Source organism: Botrytis sinoallii (assembly GCF_014898435.1).
Source record: "Botrytis sinoallii strain Bc 23 chromosome Unknown BSIN_010, whole genome shotgun sequence".
Taxonomy (NCBI): domain Eukaryota; kingdom Fungi; phylum Ascomycota; class Leotiomycetes; order Helotiales; family Sclerotiniaceae; genus Botrytis; species Botrytis sinoallii.
In genome coordinates this window covers 1,209,871-1,223,553 of record NW_024066037.1, presented here as the reverse complement: position 1 = coordinate 1,223,553, position 13,683 = coordinate 1,209,871, and the positions used below count along the sequence as shown (strand labels likewise).

The window sequence follows — 13,683 nt, the reverse complement described above, 5'->3', positions numbered from 1 at the left end:
GCTATACCCAAATTTCCACAGGTATATCCGAATACGCTGCACGACGCTACGCTATTTTATGCTATGCTATATCTATAATTGTCTGCACGCATCACCATCTGAAATGTGAATGCGAGAACTTTCGAATCAAGTGTTTTGTTTCTGTTCTATTGACAAAAGAAATCTTGTAAAGGGGGGGTATCTTTCCATCCATGCGATCAATCATTCGTATAAGTATCTTCCTGCTGCAACCATTCTAGGCGTCCTGTCCATTCTGTACGATCATGAGATATTATCCGTCATCTGCTAATGGTGAATTTGATGCGGGGTTTCCATCCATCTAATCTTGGGGTTCGGGTTTGAATCCGAGTTCCATCGGATCGGATCCTATCTGGCCGCCAAGACGTCGAATTTCGCCAAATGAGAGAGAAGAAAGGGGCAGTTTCCAATTTTTGAGGCTCCTGAAATCGTACCATCCGACCATGCAAATGTAAATTCGAAGCTAGTATCTGACTCCAGTAGGAAGAAAAAAGCAAACAGAAAAATCTTATCCACTGTTAAAATCCGACGATAAAATCATCTCTGTCCCATTGGTCTTCCAAAATTCATACTCGGCTTCATTTTCAGCAGAACAGGTCCTGGTTCATCATCCTCATCTTCATCTTCAGAATCATGTCCTTCTCCTTCCATACCCCTCCCGTCATCACCTCCACCACCAATCGACCTATTCCTCGCCTTTTTCATTTCCAAGACCGGGCTCGAGGTGCCTGCGCTACCGGTAGGACTAACTTCTTTACTACCCGGTCTTGAGTTTTTAACTTCTTCCAATTTCTCGGTAAGCGCTTCAAGGAATAATTCATCTCTGGCTGGAACATTCGTAAGACATAATGGACCTGTTAGAGGGCGATCATAAACTTCTTCATCGTCTTCATCTGGTAGTAGTCTATCGAGCGCGATTCTTTCGTCTTCATCCGGAATTGGCGCTAGGGAACCCCGATGAACAAGTCCATCAAAACCTCTTGGTGTTTCATCCCCTTCTGCCTCTTGAGACTCTTTGACCAAATCGGAAAAGCGTGAAATGGAATGATTAGGTGTGTGGCCCGCATACATCGTTAATCTCTTATTTTCTGGTTCCAAATGTGCTTTTCCTAAGCTCGATCCAACATCTCTTCCTGGCGGCTTCACATTTGGACTTAATCTCGGACTGGCAGACCTGGGACTTAAAACATGTGCGACGAATACTGGATCTACGGCGCTGGCTTTGATGGGTACACCTTCGAGATGTGGAGCGATTTTTGATATATCTATACTATCCGCTCCTATGATATCACCATTGTTACTTTCGGCCTTCTCCCAATGTACGGCAGAATGATATGGATGTAAGAGTTCCGGTGATGCATATTGAGATGATCCAACAAAATCAGACGGAGTCAACTCCTGAATGACTTGAATCGGTGTTTGTCTGGGCGCATGAATGTCTTCGACTCTCAGAGCTTCAGATTCTGCTGAAAATGTTCTCGTGGGGTTTTGTGGTGCTGGTGCGTAAAATGGGGATCCATCTGCATTTCTTCCTGTTTCTTGTTTTATTTCTGGGTGACCGTGCGATGATTTTTTCGATTCTGTACTTCCGCTTCCTGGAGATGCGATTGCTTTCGTAGGACCTTTAATGATCGGTACACCATGTGGACTAGTGAATACGTTTGCTGCTGGGCTGAACCCTAAATTTGCCAATTCCAGATTGAAGATTCCAGCTGGTGATACGACATCCCCTTTTTCTTTCAATCTTGCTTCGAGTTCACGAATTCGAGCAATTAAGATTCCTCTCTCCTTATCCCATAGTTCTCGTTCTTCTGCTATAACTTCAATTGCACGCTGCCTGTCTGCCAAGATGTGCGCTCGTTCCCCTTCGAATTGTTCTCTCAAGTTGTGCGAATATCTTCTGAAGTCTTCGACCAACTCGGCAGCAGTATTTTCTGCCGAAGCAGATCGAGTATGAGGAGGAGAAATCGGACCACCGCTGGGAGATGAGTGATATTTGTATTGTGCTGGAGAAGAGGTATTGGGAGGAAAGAAGGAGGTGGGAGCTTGGCCAAGGTGATGTAGATGACCGGCCATTGGCGAATTGACTGTAGAGCCGGAATGAGAGAGTGGTAATCGAATTAAATGTGCCATATTTAGAGCACTTGTTGCAGAAGAGAAGGAAAGAAAGAATTGATAGGTTGTTTTAGAGGTGAATTGTGTGTTGTTTATTTGAATTGGGGATGGTTGTATTGTAGGTATGGCAAGGTATGGTATGATATGATATGGTAGTGTATAATGTTATTAGATGGGTTATGAATAAGGTCATACCCAGGAGATTTCTTGTGATGGAATCGTTTGAAATCGTTTGAAAGAATGGATTGAGTGGGTTGAGTGGATTTCAAATGGGAGTAAATGATCCAATATAGCAGCTACCTAAGTACCGGTATAGGTGGTGGTAACTTATTAGTTATAAGTCAATGTAAAACTTGTCGCAAGCTGATATCAAAATCTAATACTGGCTCAGGCTGATCACCTTCTGGTGTGTGGGTGTATGGGTGTGTGGGTGTGTGGTATGGGTGTGTGTGTGACTTGAGTAAGGTAGCAATTGGCAATCAGCAATTATCCTCGGGACGGGATTATGACGGAAGAGCACGATCCACTTCCTAATCAAGTCAGAGTGAAGTGAGAAAAAAGAAAAAGAAATTCTTCTTTCTTGCTTTCTTTTATGTCTTTCTTATCTGATCATCGTCCTATCACCTGCGAACAAAAGTCATTGATAGATTTCTTTCTTCTCTCCTCGTCCTTTGCTCTGCTGCTCTCCATTCAAATATCGGTGTGAAAGGAGGGAGGGTAAGAAAGTAATAAATAAACAAACAAATAAATAAATAAAGCACCACTACCTAGCATCCTCTCCTCACATAATATATCAAAGTTCTTATATACTCCGTAATCTTTCATACTTTCCATCTACCTATCTATCTACCTTGTATTTACTCATCTACCACACATCCATACCGATATATATTCTGGTGTGTTGTCATTATACATCCAATTTTATTTGTCCTTGCTGTCTAATAAATCCCACCTGGGAGACATATGCAAATAATGCTGTTACTGCATAAAATTCATTATTCCGGTTACTCCATTCGGCTTTCATCTATCAAATGTGTCAAATTGATTGGTTCCCTTGGGACTAATGATTAATGACGGATCGGTCCGTGAATCATAATTGCTTGAATTAAAGGGTCTTTGTGAAACCGGTACTAATATGGGCATAATTTTCTGATTTTCGGCAGGTGATATTTGGATATTTGGATGATTATTGATTCTTTTTCTTTTTCTTGTCTCTCTTCCTTTTCCTGTCTTCTCTTCCTTTTGCCTCCCTCTCTCCCTTTTCCTGTCTTCTCTTCCTTTTTGCCTCCCTCTCTCCCTTTTCCTGGCTTCTCTTCCTTTTTGCCTCCCTCTCTCCCTTTTCCTGTCTTCTCTTCCTTTTGCCTCCCTCTCTCCCTTTCTCCATATCCTTTCTCCATATTTCCCCTTTTTCTCCATTCTCCCCATGCTCCCCCTCCTTTTTCTTCCCATCACAAGATCGATGGATCCTCCATCCAAATGATACTTTAATATATCTCCCGGGAGATCTCCTTGTACCATTGACCATTGACCATTGACCGTTGACCATTCCCGTTGACCATTCCCCGTTGACCATTTTCCATTTTCCATTTCCCATTGATGAGGTAACCATTTCCAGACATCAGACATCCAATTTCAAATAATAAATCCGTCAATCCTATTTTTCCCCATCTCGCCCATGTCCCATCCATGTCCTGCAATCCCTAACCCTTAAAAAGTGATCAGAGACCCAAAGAGGAAGAAAGGATTTTCAGGGCTCGGCCTTAGCTTCTCTTCACGCTTTACTATAAACCAAAGAATTCCCAAAGAAATCTCCCCTGAACACGTCACAAGCGATCCATCTCTTTTCTATCAAGGCACGAAAGGCACGAGCGAGAATCAGATTTGCCCGTCAGCTCCATAACTTCTTCATTCCCTTCTCCATTTTTCTCTCTTTTCTCTTTTTTCTCAAAAGAAGGCTGTATGAATGCCTGAGTGCATCTTCTCTCAAAGCCGAAATCGAAAGAAAAGCCGATAGCTATACGATAGGTCCTAGGTAGGTACACAATTATTTTCCCGCCCCCGAATTTACGAACGTGTTGCCAATCGTTCCGAACTCTTTCACGCCCATGTTTTACATCGTTCTGATTGAATGACAATCGTCCGGTGTACAGGCATGCGAGGGACGAGAGATCGATATCAAATGGAAATCCATGAGGCGAGAAAAATAAATTACTGTGCATCCTCGTGAACAAGGTGGGTATCTTCAAAAATGGAAAGGTCTAGGAGGGTCAAATTGCCAGCGAAGTCGCCAGTAATAGAATTGAGTAATTGGGAGAAGGGGCCACAGCAGTTTGGGCAGAGATACGCCTCCAAAAGAACCAAACGAAACGAACGATGAATAGTCACGTTTCCATCATCTTCTAAATGGAGCCTCAATGTCTTGGTTTTGGATCCTTCTCTCTGGAAAAAGTGATAGAGATGATGGAATTGTTACGATGGTAACATGGAGATTTGCAACTCGGTGGTCGATGAGTATTATATAGTTTCTCGACTTTTTAAAGGTCCAGAAAGTTCTCCTTTCTCTGTTCAATCATTTTCATTTCGTGTTGCTTTGTATGTATTTGAATTGGTTGATATTTGTCAATCCACATCTCTTCAATTAAGTGTTTTCTACTTGCTCACTTGCCAACGTTTGACTTGACTTGCATATTCCTTATCTTCTTTATTCAAATTTTCACTGCGTGGCCACTTCATCATACATTTTTATTCAATCGCATATCTTGTTAAAGACCAATCCACACCGCAACCACGATCTTCCTTACATACAGCCAGTGCCTTTACCAGACAATCCATTCGATACCTCAGACATTCAGGCTTAAGCCAATCATCAATGTCACCACCACCATCACTTTATGCCTACCCAGAACGTAGGCGCGAACGTAGACGCACACGTACACAGACCCATCATGATTCTTCTACCCGCAGCCCTTCAACAGCATCCACCCTCCACTCCCCAATCTCCAATGATAGCGTCGATTCCTTGGGCAAACCTCGACTCGCTGACCAAACTCAACATCGATCTCATCGATCCCGCCATGCCCGTCCTCCCTCCCACTCCACAAACAATACATCCAATGAACGTGTCTCGCACTCCCGCTCCCCCGCTGCTTTCCCCTCCACCATAGCCCTTCCTACCCCTCAGGCTTCAGCTCCCACTCGTCTCCCTCCTTCTCCCCCATACTCTATTTCAGACCCAGTAACCTTTTCAAGCGCTTCCACACTCATTTCGACTGAAGCGCCTCCCATTGCACTCGAATTTCTTAATTTCCTAGATGACTTGGGGATTTTGATGCTGTGCAAACCACTCCTAGAATTATGTAACGTGGAATGGATATCATTGTTTGATGACATGGGGATTTTTTACCTGTGTGAGCCGATTGGAGCGATTCGGAGGATCTTGCGCAAATTGAGGATTGGGAGAGTGGATAGGGAACGAGGCGGTGGAAGTTGTTTGGGCAGTAAGGAGAGGGATACCGCGTCGTGGATTTCGAGTCTCAGCAGTATAGCGAGTGAGGTGAGGAGTGTGAGTGAGAGGAGCAGGGAGAAGAGACATTCTGCTAGTAGCGGGAAGAGTAAGGGGAATGAGGGGTTGAAGCCCAGGGGGAAGAGAGAGATTCCGAGGGGGAAGAGAGAGAATGGAAAACAAGCTGAGAATATCAATGGGATTGGAAGTGGAAGTGAAAGGATTAGTGGTGCGAATAGAAGAAGAAGTGAGAGGGCGGCGAGTAGCATTGCCGCAAGTCATTTGGGACAGAGTTTGAGAGGGGCAGCACCTAAATAGAAGGATTGTTGGTTGAAGAGAAAGTCGTGGAAGATTTCACGTTTACCATTCTTGCAAACTGGGAAACAGGAATGTCGGGTTTGCAAGACGACGGTTTCGGGAACATCTGGAATGGAATCAGGATTGAGTGAGATGACATTCTTTCACTTTTTCATCTCAGCATCGAGATTCGAGACGAAATTTATTCGGCGGATCGTTCGTATTCAATAGCGATATGTATCGCTCGCGCGGTCATATCATGGTTTTACTCGCTTGCTGAGAGCTCGAGAGAGTCTATGTGTACGGCACAATTACCTCCAGGCCTTAATGTAATAATCTTTTGGATCTTCGACGCGTTTTGAATAATGCTCTCGTCCTCCTTCATTCAGGCTTCTTTTGCACGAATTAATGTATTCTGATATTTTGTTTTTATTTTTGTTTTGTTTTTATTCTTATTGCATCTTATTGCATCTTTTCTTCCTTTCTTCTTTCTTCCTTTCTTCTTTCTTCCTTTCTTCTTTCTTCCTTTCTTCTTTCTTCCTTTCTTTCTTTCTTTCCAGTCAGTGTATATTGAGTGTATACTTAATACTTAATGAGGAATTTCGTTTCCGGAATTGTTTGTTTGTTTATTCGTTGTGTTATCTATTTATTTATTTATTTTTTCGACGGCTGGGTCTGGGTTTGTTTTCATAAAGATGGGGATGAGGCTGGGGATGGAGAGTTGTGTTGGGAGAGAGAGAGAGGGAGGAGAGGGATTTAATGTCTAATGAATTTATGATGGGGGCTTGGTATACTTGGTGTGTATTTTAGGGGGGTATATGGGGGAAGGGAGAGGAGAAGGAGGGAGGGAATATATTGTTGTAGTGGGGGATGGAGAGAGAAGTGAATGAAGAAGTGAAGGAAAAGAGGAAGGAAGGGTAATGATAATAAGACACAGATTCGCTTCGGTGATGTATGTATGTATGTATGATTCGGATTAGGATTTGGTTCGGGCTTAGTGGATATGGATATGGATATGGATATGTGTATTTGTATTTGTATGTATATTTGTATGTATACCACAGTTTCAAGGATGCAGATGTGAATCTTGAAAACTCGGGATTTGAGATTTGAGACTTGAGACTTGGGATTTGAGAGGGATTTTGCTGAGTGGGATGGGGATGATGATTGGAGATGATGATGGAGATGATGATGAGGATGATGATGGAGATGATGATGGAGATGATGATGGAGATGATGATGGAGATGACGATATATGGTTTGTTAATAATATATAAATAATCTAAGAATGATATCCATAAATACCACAAAGATCAAGAGGGATAGGTAAATCAAGATGAATTAGAAATCAGAGTGAGGTAGGATGGAGCAGAATTTGGATGTTATATATGGAGATCCTGAGTTTGATATATAATGTAATATGATTATGATTATGATTATTTCCTTTTTTCTTTTATTCTTTTGGAATAGTAATATAATATGATCTCGAGAGATATTTTGTGGTTCTGTTGTCGTTATTATTTTCTTAAATCATATCTTATATACCTTAAGATCTATCTAAATCCAAATTATATCTAAATCTAAATCTAAATCTCTCTCCTCCCCTTCTAGATAAACCTCTCAACTATCAACTCTCAACCTTTATAACTCCGGGAGTAATAAATCGTATTATTAACTTGAGTAAGAATCCCCCCCTTTTCACTCTCATTAATCAATCGATTGATAATTCAATCAATCAATCTTTCCTCTTCTATAGTTTCATATTTCCCCTTCCAAAATACCAATAGACAGATTCAACTCCAATTCCAATTCCAAGTCCAATTCCAATTCCAATTCCAATTCCAATTCCAATTCCAATTCCAATTCCAATTCCAATTCCAAATCTTCACTCCCTAGCATTCCTCTCTATTTCCTATACAAAAGAATCTATTCCATAATCTATTCAATAGTAGAATATCTAATGATAATTAATATAATTATTATCAAATATATATAGATAATGATATTTTTATTTTCATTCATCTTCATTTCATCTTCATTTTCATCTCATCTCATCTCATCGTATACAAAGTATAAATATCAAGTATCTGAAGTACATACAAGTACACACATATATATACACACACCTACATATATATCTCTTCCCAACCAAACACAAAACACAAACACAAATATACAACTCTACATCTCCCTCGAGGTCCCTAACCTTAACCGGATCCAAGTGGGTCAAAAGGGGAGCGAACGGACACCTCAGTACGTACCCTCGGTACCCTTCCCTTATCCAACCCACAATCCCAGTGCTCGCTCACACATCAAAATTCTCCGAAGCGAAGCACTCCACCTCTCCACCAACGAAACCCACCAATGCGGCAAAAAGTTTAAAAAAAAATTCCATAAATATTTACTCCATTTTTTCATGATCCCAAATCTGTATAATATATTTCCACATAATCCCATCCGCCGCATCAATCATAATAAGTCTTCGTGGCTCAGTTGGTTAGAGCGTTGGTCTCATATTTCTACGTGAGGTAGTTGATAACAATTACTGTGCCATCCAAAGGTCGAGAGTTCGAGTCTCTCCGAGGACAGGAATGATTTTTGGGTGGGAGTTTAGTTTTGGCGGGGGGTGGGGAAGGTTTAGTTTGTTTTATGATTGATGGCTTTCGGATGTATCTGTAGCCTGTTTTTTTTTTTCGAGTATTGAATTCATAGATAGGATAGAATAGTTTAGGAATGAATAGGCTTTGATGGATTGAGATCTGAAGAAAAAAAGTATCTACATAGATGAATGAATGAAAGATCTCCACTAGGTAGGAGACCGAAAGAGAGAGAGATAACCAAGGTGAAGGGAAAAGAAAGGAGTATTTAAAAAGATTTCGAGAAGTAGAAATGGAGAATAAAAAAGGGGAGGATTTATCGACATCCATAATATCTATTTCATTATCCTTACTTAGCGAACCCGACTTAGTCCAAACCAACAGACGTGAAGTTTGCTAGATAGTTCGGATAAAGGAATGAAGAATGTCAAAGATCAATAGAACTTTTTTATTTTAATACGATATAGTAACGCAAGGAGACAAATGAATGGAATGAGATGAGATAAGATGCGGTACAATTTAGAAATTTTACGAGACATAGCCATTTCTTCATAACAACATACTAGATGGAATAGAGTAGACACTCAACTCATTCCGTTTCGATACTAAATATAATCAGAACGATTGGCTATAATCATATATAAAATCCATGCTGGTAGATGCTATATGAATCAGAGTGTAATGAGTTACTTTCGTTCTCTCATGGGTATTGAAGACGAATCAAGTGTATTATATTACTAGAGTACTATATTAGTTGTTATCACGGTGCTTAGTACGTACTCCCAATAGAAATCAAGAGTTCTAATACACATTTTTTTTTGAAGAACGAAATCAAAGTCAACGAAGTCTCTCCTAAAGCCTCGAGGAGAACTTGATAGACATGACGTAGCACTGTCAAGCTTTCAAACCCTCTTTACAAACATTAATATTCAAAATGTTGGAAGATAAATTAGTATTTTGTGAGGTGAATCAAACGTAAAGAGTGAAATGAATGAGTTATAAGTGTAATTGAATATTCAGACATGCAACAAGATAAAAAATTGTCGAAACTAACAAGAATATTGACTTTCTTGACTTTCTTGCCAGTGAAGATATCAAGGTTGGTAAAAAAACAAGAGATAATAACTAGAACAACTGATGTGAACGCGCATGCTAAATATTGATGTGAGTGATCGTGTGATCAAGAAACCACCCCGTTTCAGGACCTCTTCGAAGGAAGAGACTCACCGACTATTTCAATTAGATGAGGGATGTTGTTGAATGTTGGGATGCGTATACACATATAGGAACATCGAAAAAGCAGATGACTATGCTGTACGTATATCCCGACATGATAATAGACCAACACACTTTGATGGATGTGAAAACCCGCAAGCAATAGAGCATCTCAATGATTCAACACCCACTCTCACCCCCACGCGTCGACCTGAGATGAATCTTGCAGTTCAAGCCCAGCCTTATCCATGTTTCACAAACCTGATAACATTCTGCAAAGAACAACGCATATAGATAGAAACGACAAAAGCAGGTGCATATACGTCAAGCAATCAAATATGAAGCTATGAGCATAGGAGCAACGACCCGAGGTCCGTTAATAATGCCCACGAGTATCCTGCAACAGCCCGATCTCGGCTCAATGCAGATCATCTAGCAGAAAGGAGCTTTCCATACCGATAGATCCCCCAAAATAGGTAAAATACGGAAGCGCAAAGGTAAGAGGCTCAGTTTTCAAGCTCAACCAATAATTCTCCTCTGCCAAAGAATCGCGAAAATTTTTCACCGCATGAAAAGTCTGCTACCAAGATTTTCCCGACGTATATTCTTGACCACAAGATCAGATGATTATTAGTTCGGTCATACCAAGTCTCCCAAATATGTTTTGGCACGCGACTTATGCGCATAAAGCTGCATAAACTTTATGCACCTCTCTCTCGCCATCCGGGAAGGTGGATTCCGGATAGGCTTAAGGGCTTCACCATCAGCCTAAGGTGTGTTAACTGAAATCACCAATGGAGATGGATTAGATAATACGGGAAGGTATGGCTAGCAACATTGACTGTACTGGAAAATGCGGTCGGCTTAAATGCCTCACGGAAGGATTTGGACGCGCGTTAACGTTTTCCTTATTGGATATAAGAGTTGCTATTAAAATTTGCGGTGTAGATGGAGGTTCTGGGCCAATTTACTCCGGTTGACCGCTTCTTGATAATTTTTTTGAGGCTTTCAACCGAGTATGGATGAAGTGTCGCAAGGACATTGGATAATGTAAGAGCTACTTACTGTACGTTAACGAGCTGAGAGTTAATAGCTTGAGACCTAGATAATTCTAATATAAGTGCGCAATTGTGCAGATGCTCGTATTTTGATTGTCTTGAGTCATGCTGAGAACTACAGGTTGAGTAAAATAAGATCGTAATACTCCTCGTTGACTTTACATGCACGATATGACCACATTCAGATACATGCAGAATCGTGCAGGTACAGTATTTAGAGTGTCTAGATTCTCCTAGGGAAAAAAGCTTGTTTGGAAAAATAAGAAATTGGTAGGAAAGCCAAGAATAAAATATATGACGGTAGAATTCAATGAGTATGAAATTGATATTGAGCGATGAATGTGGCTGTCATCGCTCCAGAAATGGAATAATTCCCAAGGTTCGGAAAAAGACGTCCGTTGAATGATAAAATGAAATTCGAATGGTGGTTGTACATGACAAGCCATCGGCGTCAGTACTTGATCACAATGCTAAGCCTAGGCATTGAAGATTGAAGATCATGACTGGACGTAAATTCAAATTGTACTGAATTAAAGACGTTGTTCAATCGCCTTGAAGATTGTCTAGGTAATATAGATGCCCACGAGCTTCAATGATTGCTCCGGAATGAAAGCTGACAAGTCATAAGAAAAGGCGCGTGGTGTTCAAAGTGTCGACTTGTGCGGTAATCAATCTATTGGATGACATCTGGCGAAGGCTTCAAGGTTCTCCTCTAAGATCCAGCTCCATATCATATTTGGTGTGTGTAACCCAACGGTCTTGAATTCAAAGCTCCATGTTTCCATTTGATGTCCCCTTTCACTCACTACCAGTTGGCAGTTGGCAACACTGCAGTGCAGTTGGTGGGGTGTCGTCGATACCCCGCCATGGTACGTGCATACTTCAGTGGGTTATCGGCGGTACTCAAGGATGTTTGACAATCAACTAATCCCAATTGAGGTCTAAAGTCGAACTGTCGCCCTATCACATTTGTGGGGAAGGGTCCTTGAGACTAAAGGATGAACGTTTGTGCAAGTATCGTGAGATCTAAAAATCTCATATCTTCTAAGATTCATTAGATTAGCACGCACAACTAGATATTGATTAAAGGAAACGTGTAAGGGGCAAGGGGCAAGATGATAATCACTTGGCATAGAAGCATTTTTGTGATACCTCACTTGACCTACTTGCAGGTCTTGGGATTTTGCCATCATCGCCAAAATGTGATTCGAAGTCAAATACATAACTGCAAGTAACTGTCGCTTTCCATAAAAGTACCAAAATGTACTCTACATAGGAGCGACCGACTTTTGCTTAATTTTAACCTTGATCGTCCCGTGTTGTAACAACGAATGAGGCTTACATTTGAGCGATTTTCGAGCCCACTAATGTTGTGAATCAGTTGTACCCGTTACCTGTTGTAAGAACAAAGCAGGACGATTAGGATTGTTGAAAAGAAGAGTGATTTCGGTATCACAATAATTATAGCCGCCCCATGCGCAAGGTCTTTTGGCCGAATATAACTTTAAAAAAGTCAAGTAGCGACTTGCTGAGATATCTGAGAAGCCGGATCTTTCAAGGATATCGATGCAGGCGTCAATATATATGAATCATGGAGATCTAGAAACATATAGTGACCAAGTTTTTGCCTGCTCCGTCTGCCTTATGAGAGGCTCTTCAATGGACATGATATTGTTCCTTGCCTGTCTGGACACAACTTTTCCATTTCTCCTAGAGTACAGGCGCTGGCTGACAAGTAATCTCGGTAGTAACTCGTTGAGTTACTGTAATTTCACGACATTGTGAAGCACCTGTGACTCCTTCAAGAACCGAGAGATGAAAATGATCAACAGCACATATTCTTCTTCGGGTGACTCGGACCTCAGACATGGCGACGGACATCAAAAGGCTAGAAATCTATTGCATGCACATCATGCATGAAATGATCCCTTGTTCCTCATAGAAGATAGAACAATTTGGCGACCCCCAACTTTTCTAGCGTTCCTCATTTCCTCCACCTCATACGCACAAGATCTTCTCGGCATTATATCTAATGTAGATAATTCTTCCGTGTGGCTTGACTGTTTAGGTGGGGAGGTCTAGATGTGCTCGGAACCGTGTGTAAGTAACATTCGAAACCAGCTGCCAGGAAGATGGATTGAGTGTTTGTTCAAAGTTCAGATAACAACTAATGTATCATCACTTGGACAATTCTATCTGCAGAGACAGGCTCTTTTCGTGATAATATCGTCTGCTCCATTTCTGATATCCGTTTGATGACAATAAAGCCTTGGCAAAGGTATACAAGGCGTCCCTCAATCCGCTGTTCGTTCCGTGCAATGCAATACCGACGGTTACTTTTCTCTTGGCTTTCATATTAAGAGACAGATTCGAGATCTATTATCGAAGATTACCTGCCTTGGCGATTCAACAACTCAACATCCAGCAAAGAGTGAAAGTCAATTGTACCGTAAGCTTCGAAAACGAGAAGTACCATTCGTGTACTGTACTATTAAGTGTTGTATTTTGGCTTGGCTCATACAATGTAGCATCAAGGTAATATTCTTCCAAATGTAACCAGCCTTCGAAGAAAGATAACTGTACTCGGAAGGAAGGTCGGTGAGGTAAGTGACCGTGTTGTAATAATTAGAAGCTGAAAGATTCGTAGGATTCATTGCGTGGGATGTAGATGAATTGATTGGAATAACTTCATATTTGAATGTATGTGCCCAAGTGGGTTTGAAAGAATGAGATAAGATATTGGTAGTATGCATGTAATGTAACTAGGTATTAAAGTATAAGTACCTACCTACACATTGAAGGGCGGAATCAAGGCGGAATGGGAGGAAAGGAAGGAAAGGAACGAAAGGAAAGGAAATAAGCGAAGAGGTTTTCTAAAATG

General features: G+C 41.1%; 4 protein-coding genes across 4 annotated transcripts; 1 reads left to right on the top strand and 3 right to left on the bottom strand.

Moving 5' to 3' along the window:
- Positions 1-555: 555 nt before the first annotated feature.
- Positions 556-2,151, bottom strand: EAF02_006506 (uncharacterized protein; the record flags this gene model as incomplete). The annotated part of the gene is made up of 1 exon (XM_038902554.1): positions 556-2,151. The coding sequence occupies one exon, from the start codon at positions 2,149-2,151 to the stop codon at positions 556-558; it is 1,596 nt and encodes a 531-aa protein (XP_038757774.1).
- A 1,168-nt stretch (positions 2,152-3,319) lies between these two features.
- Positions 3,320-3,727, bottom strand: EAF02_006505 (uncharacterized protein; the record flags this gene model as incomplete). Its single annotated transcript, XM_038902553.1, has 1 exon — positions 3,320-3,727. One exon carries the CDS (start codon positions 3,725-3,727, stop codon positions 3,320-3,322), a length of 408 nt encoding a protein of 135 aa, XP_038757773.1.
- Positions 3,728-5,002: 1,275 nt separating this feature from the next.
- On the top strand, positions 5,003-5,953 carry EAF02_006504 (uncharacterized protein; the record flags this gene model as incomplete). The annotated part of the gene is made up of 1 exon (XM_038902552.1): positions 5,003-5,953. The coding sequence occupies one exon, from the start codon at positions 5,003-5,005 to the stop codon at positions 5,951-5,953; it is 951 nt and encodes a 316-aa protein (XP_038757772.1).
- Positions 5,954-11,607: 5,654 nt separating this feature from the next.
- Positions 11,608-12,025, bottom strand: EAF02_006503 (uncharacterized protein; the record flags this gene model as incomplete). Its single annotated transcript, XM_038902551.1, has 2 exons — positions 11,608-11,793; positions 11,873-12,025. The coding sequence occupies 2 exons, from the start codon at positions 12,023-12,025 to the stop codon at positions 11,608-11,610; spliced, it is 339 nt and encodes a 112-aa protein (XP_038757771.1).
- Between the last annotated feature and the right edge of the window lie 1,658 nt (positions 12,026-13,683).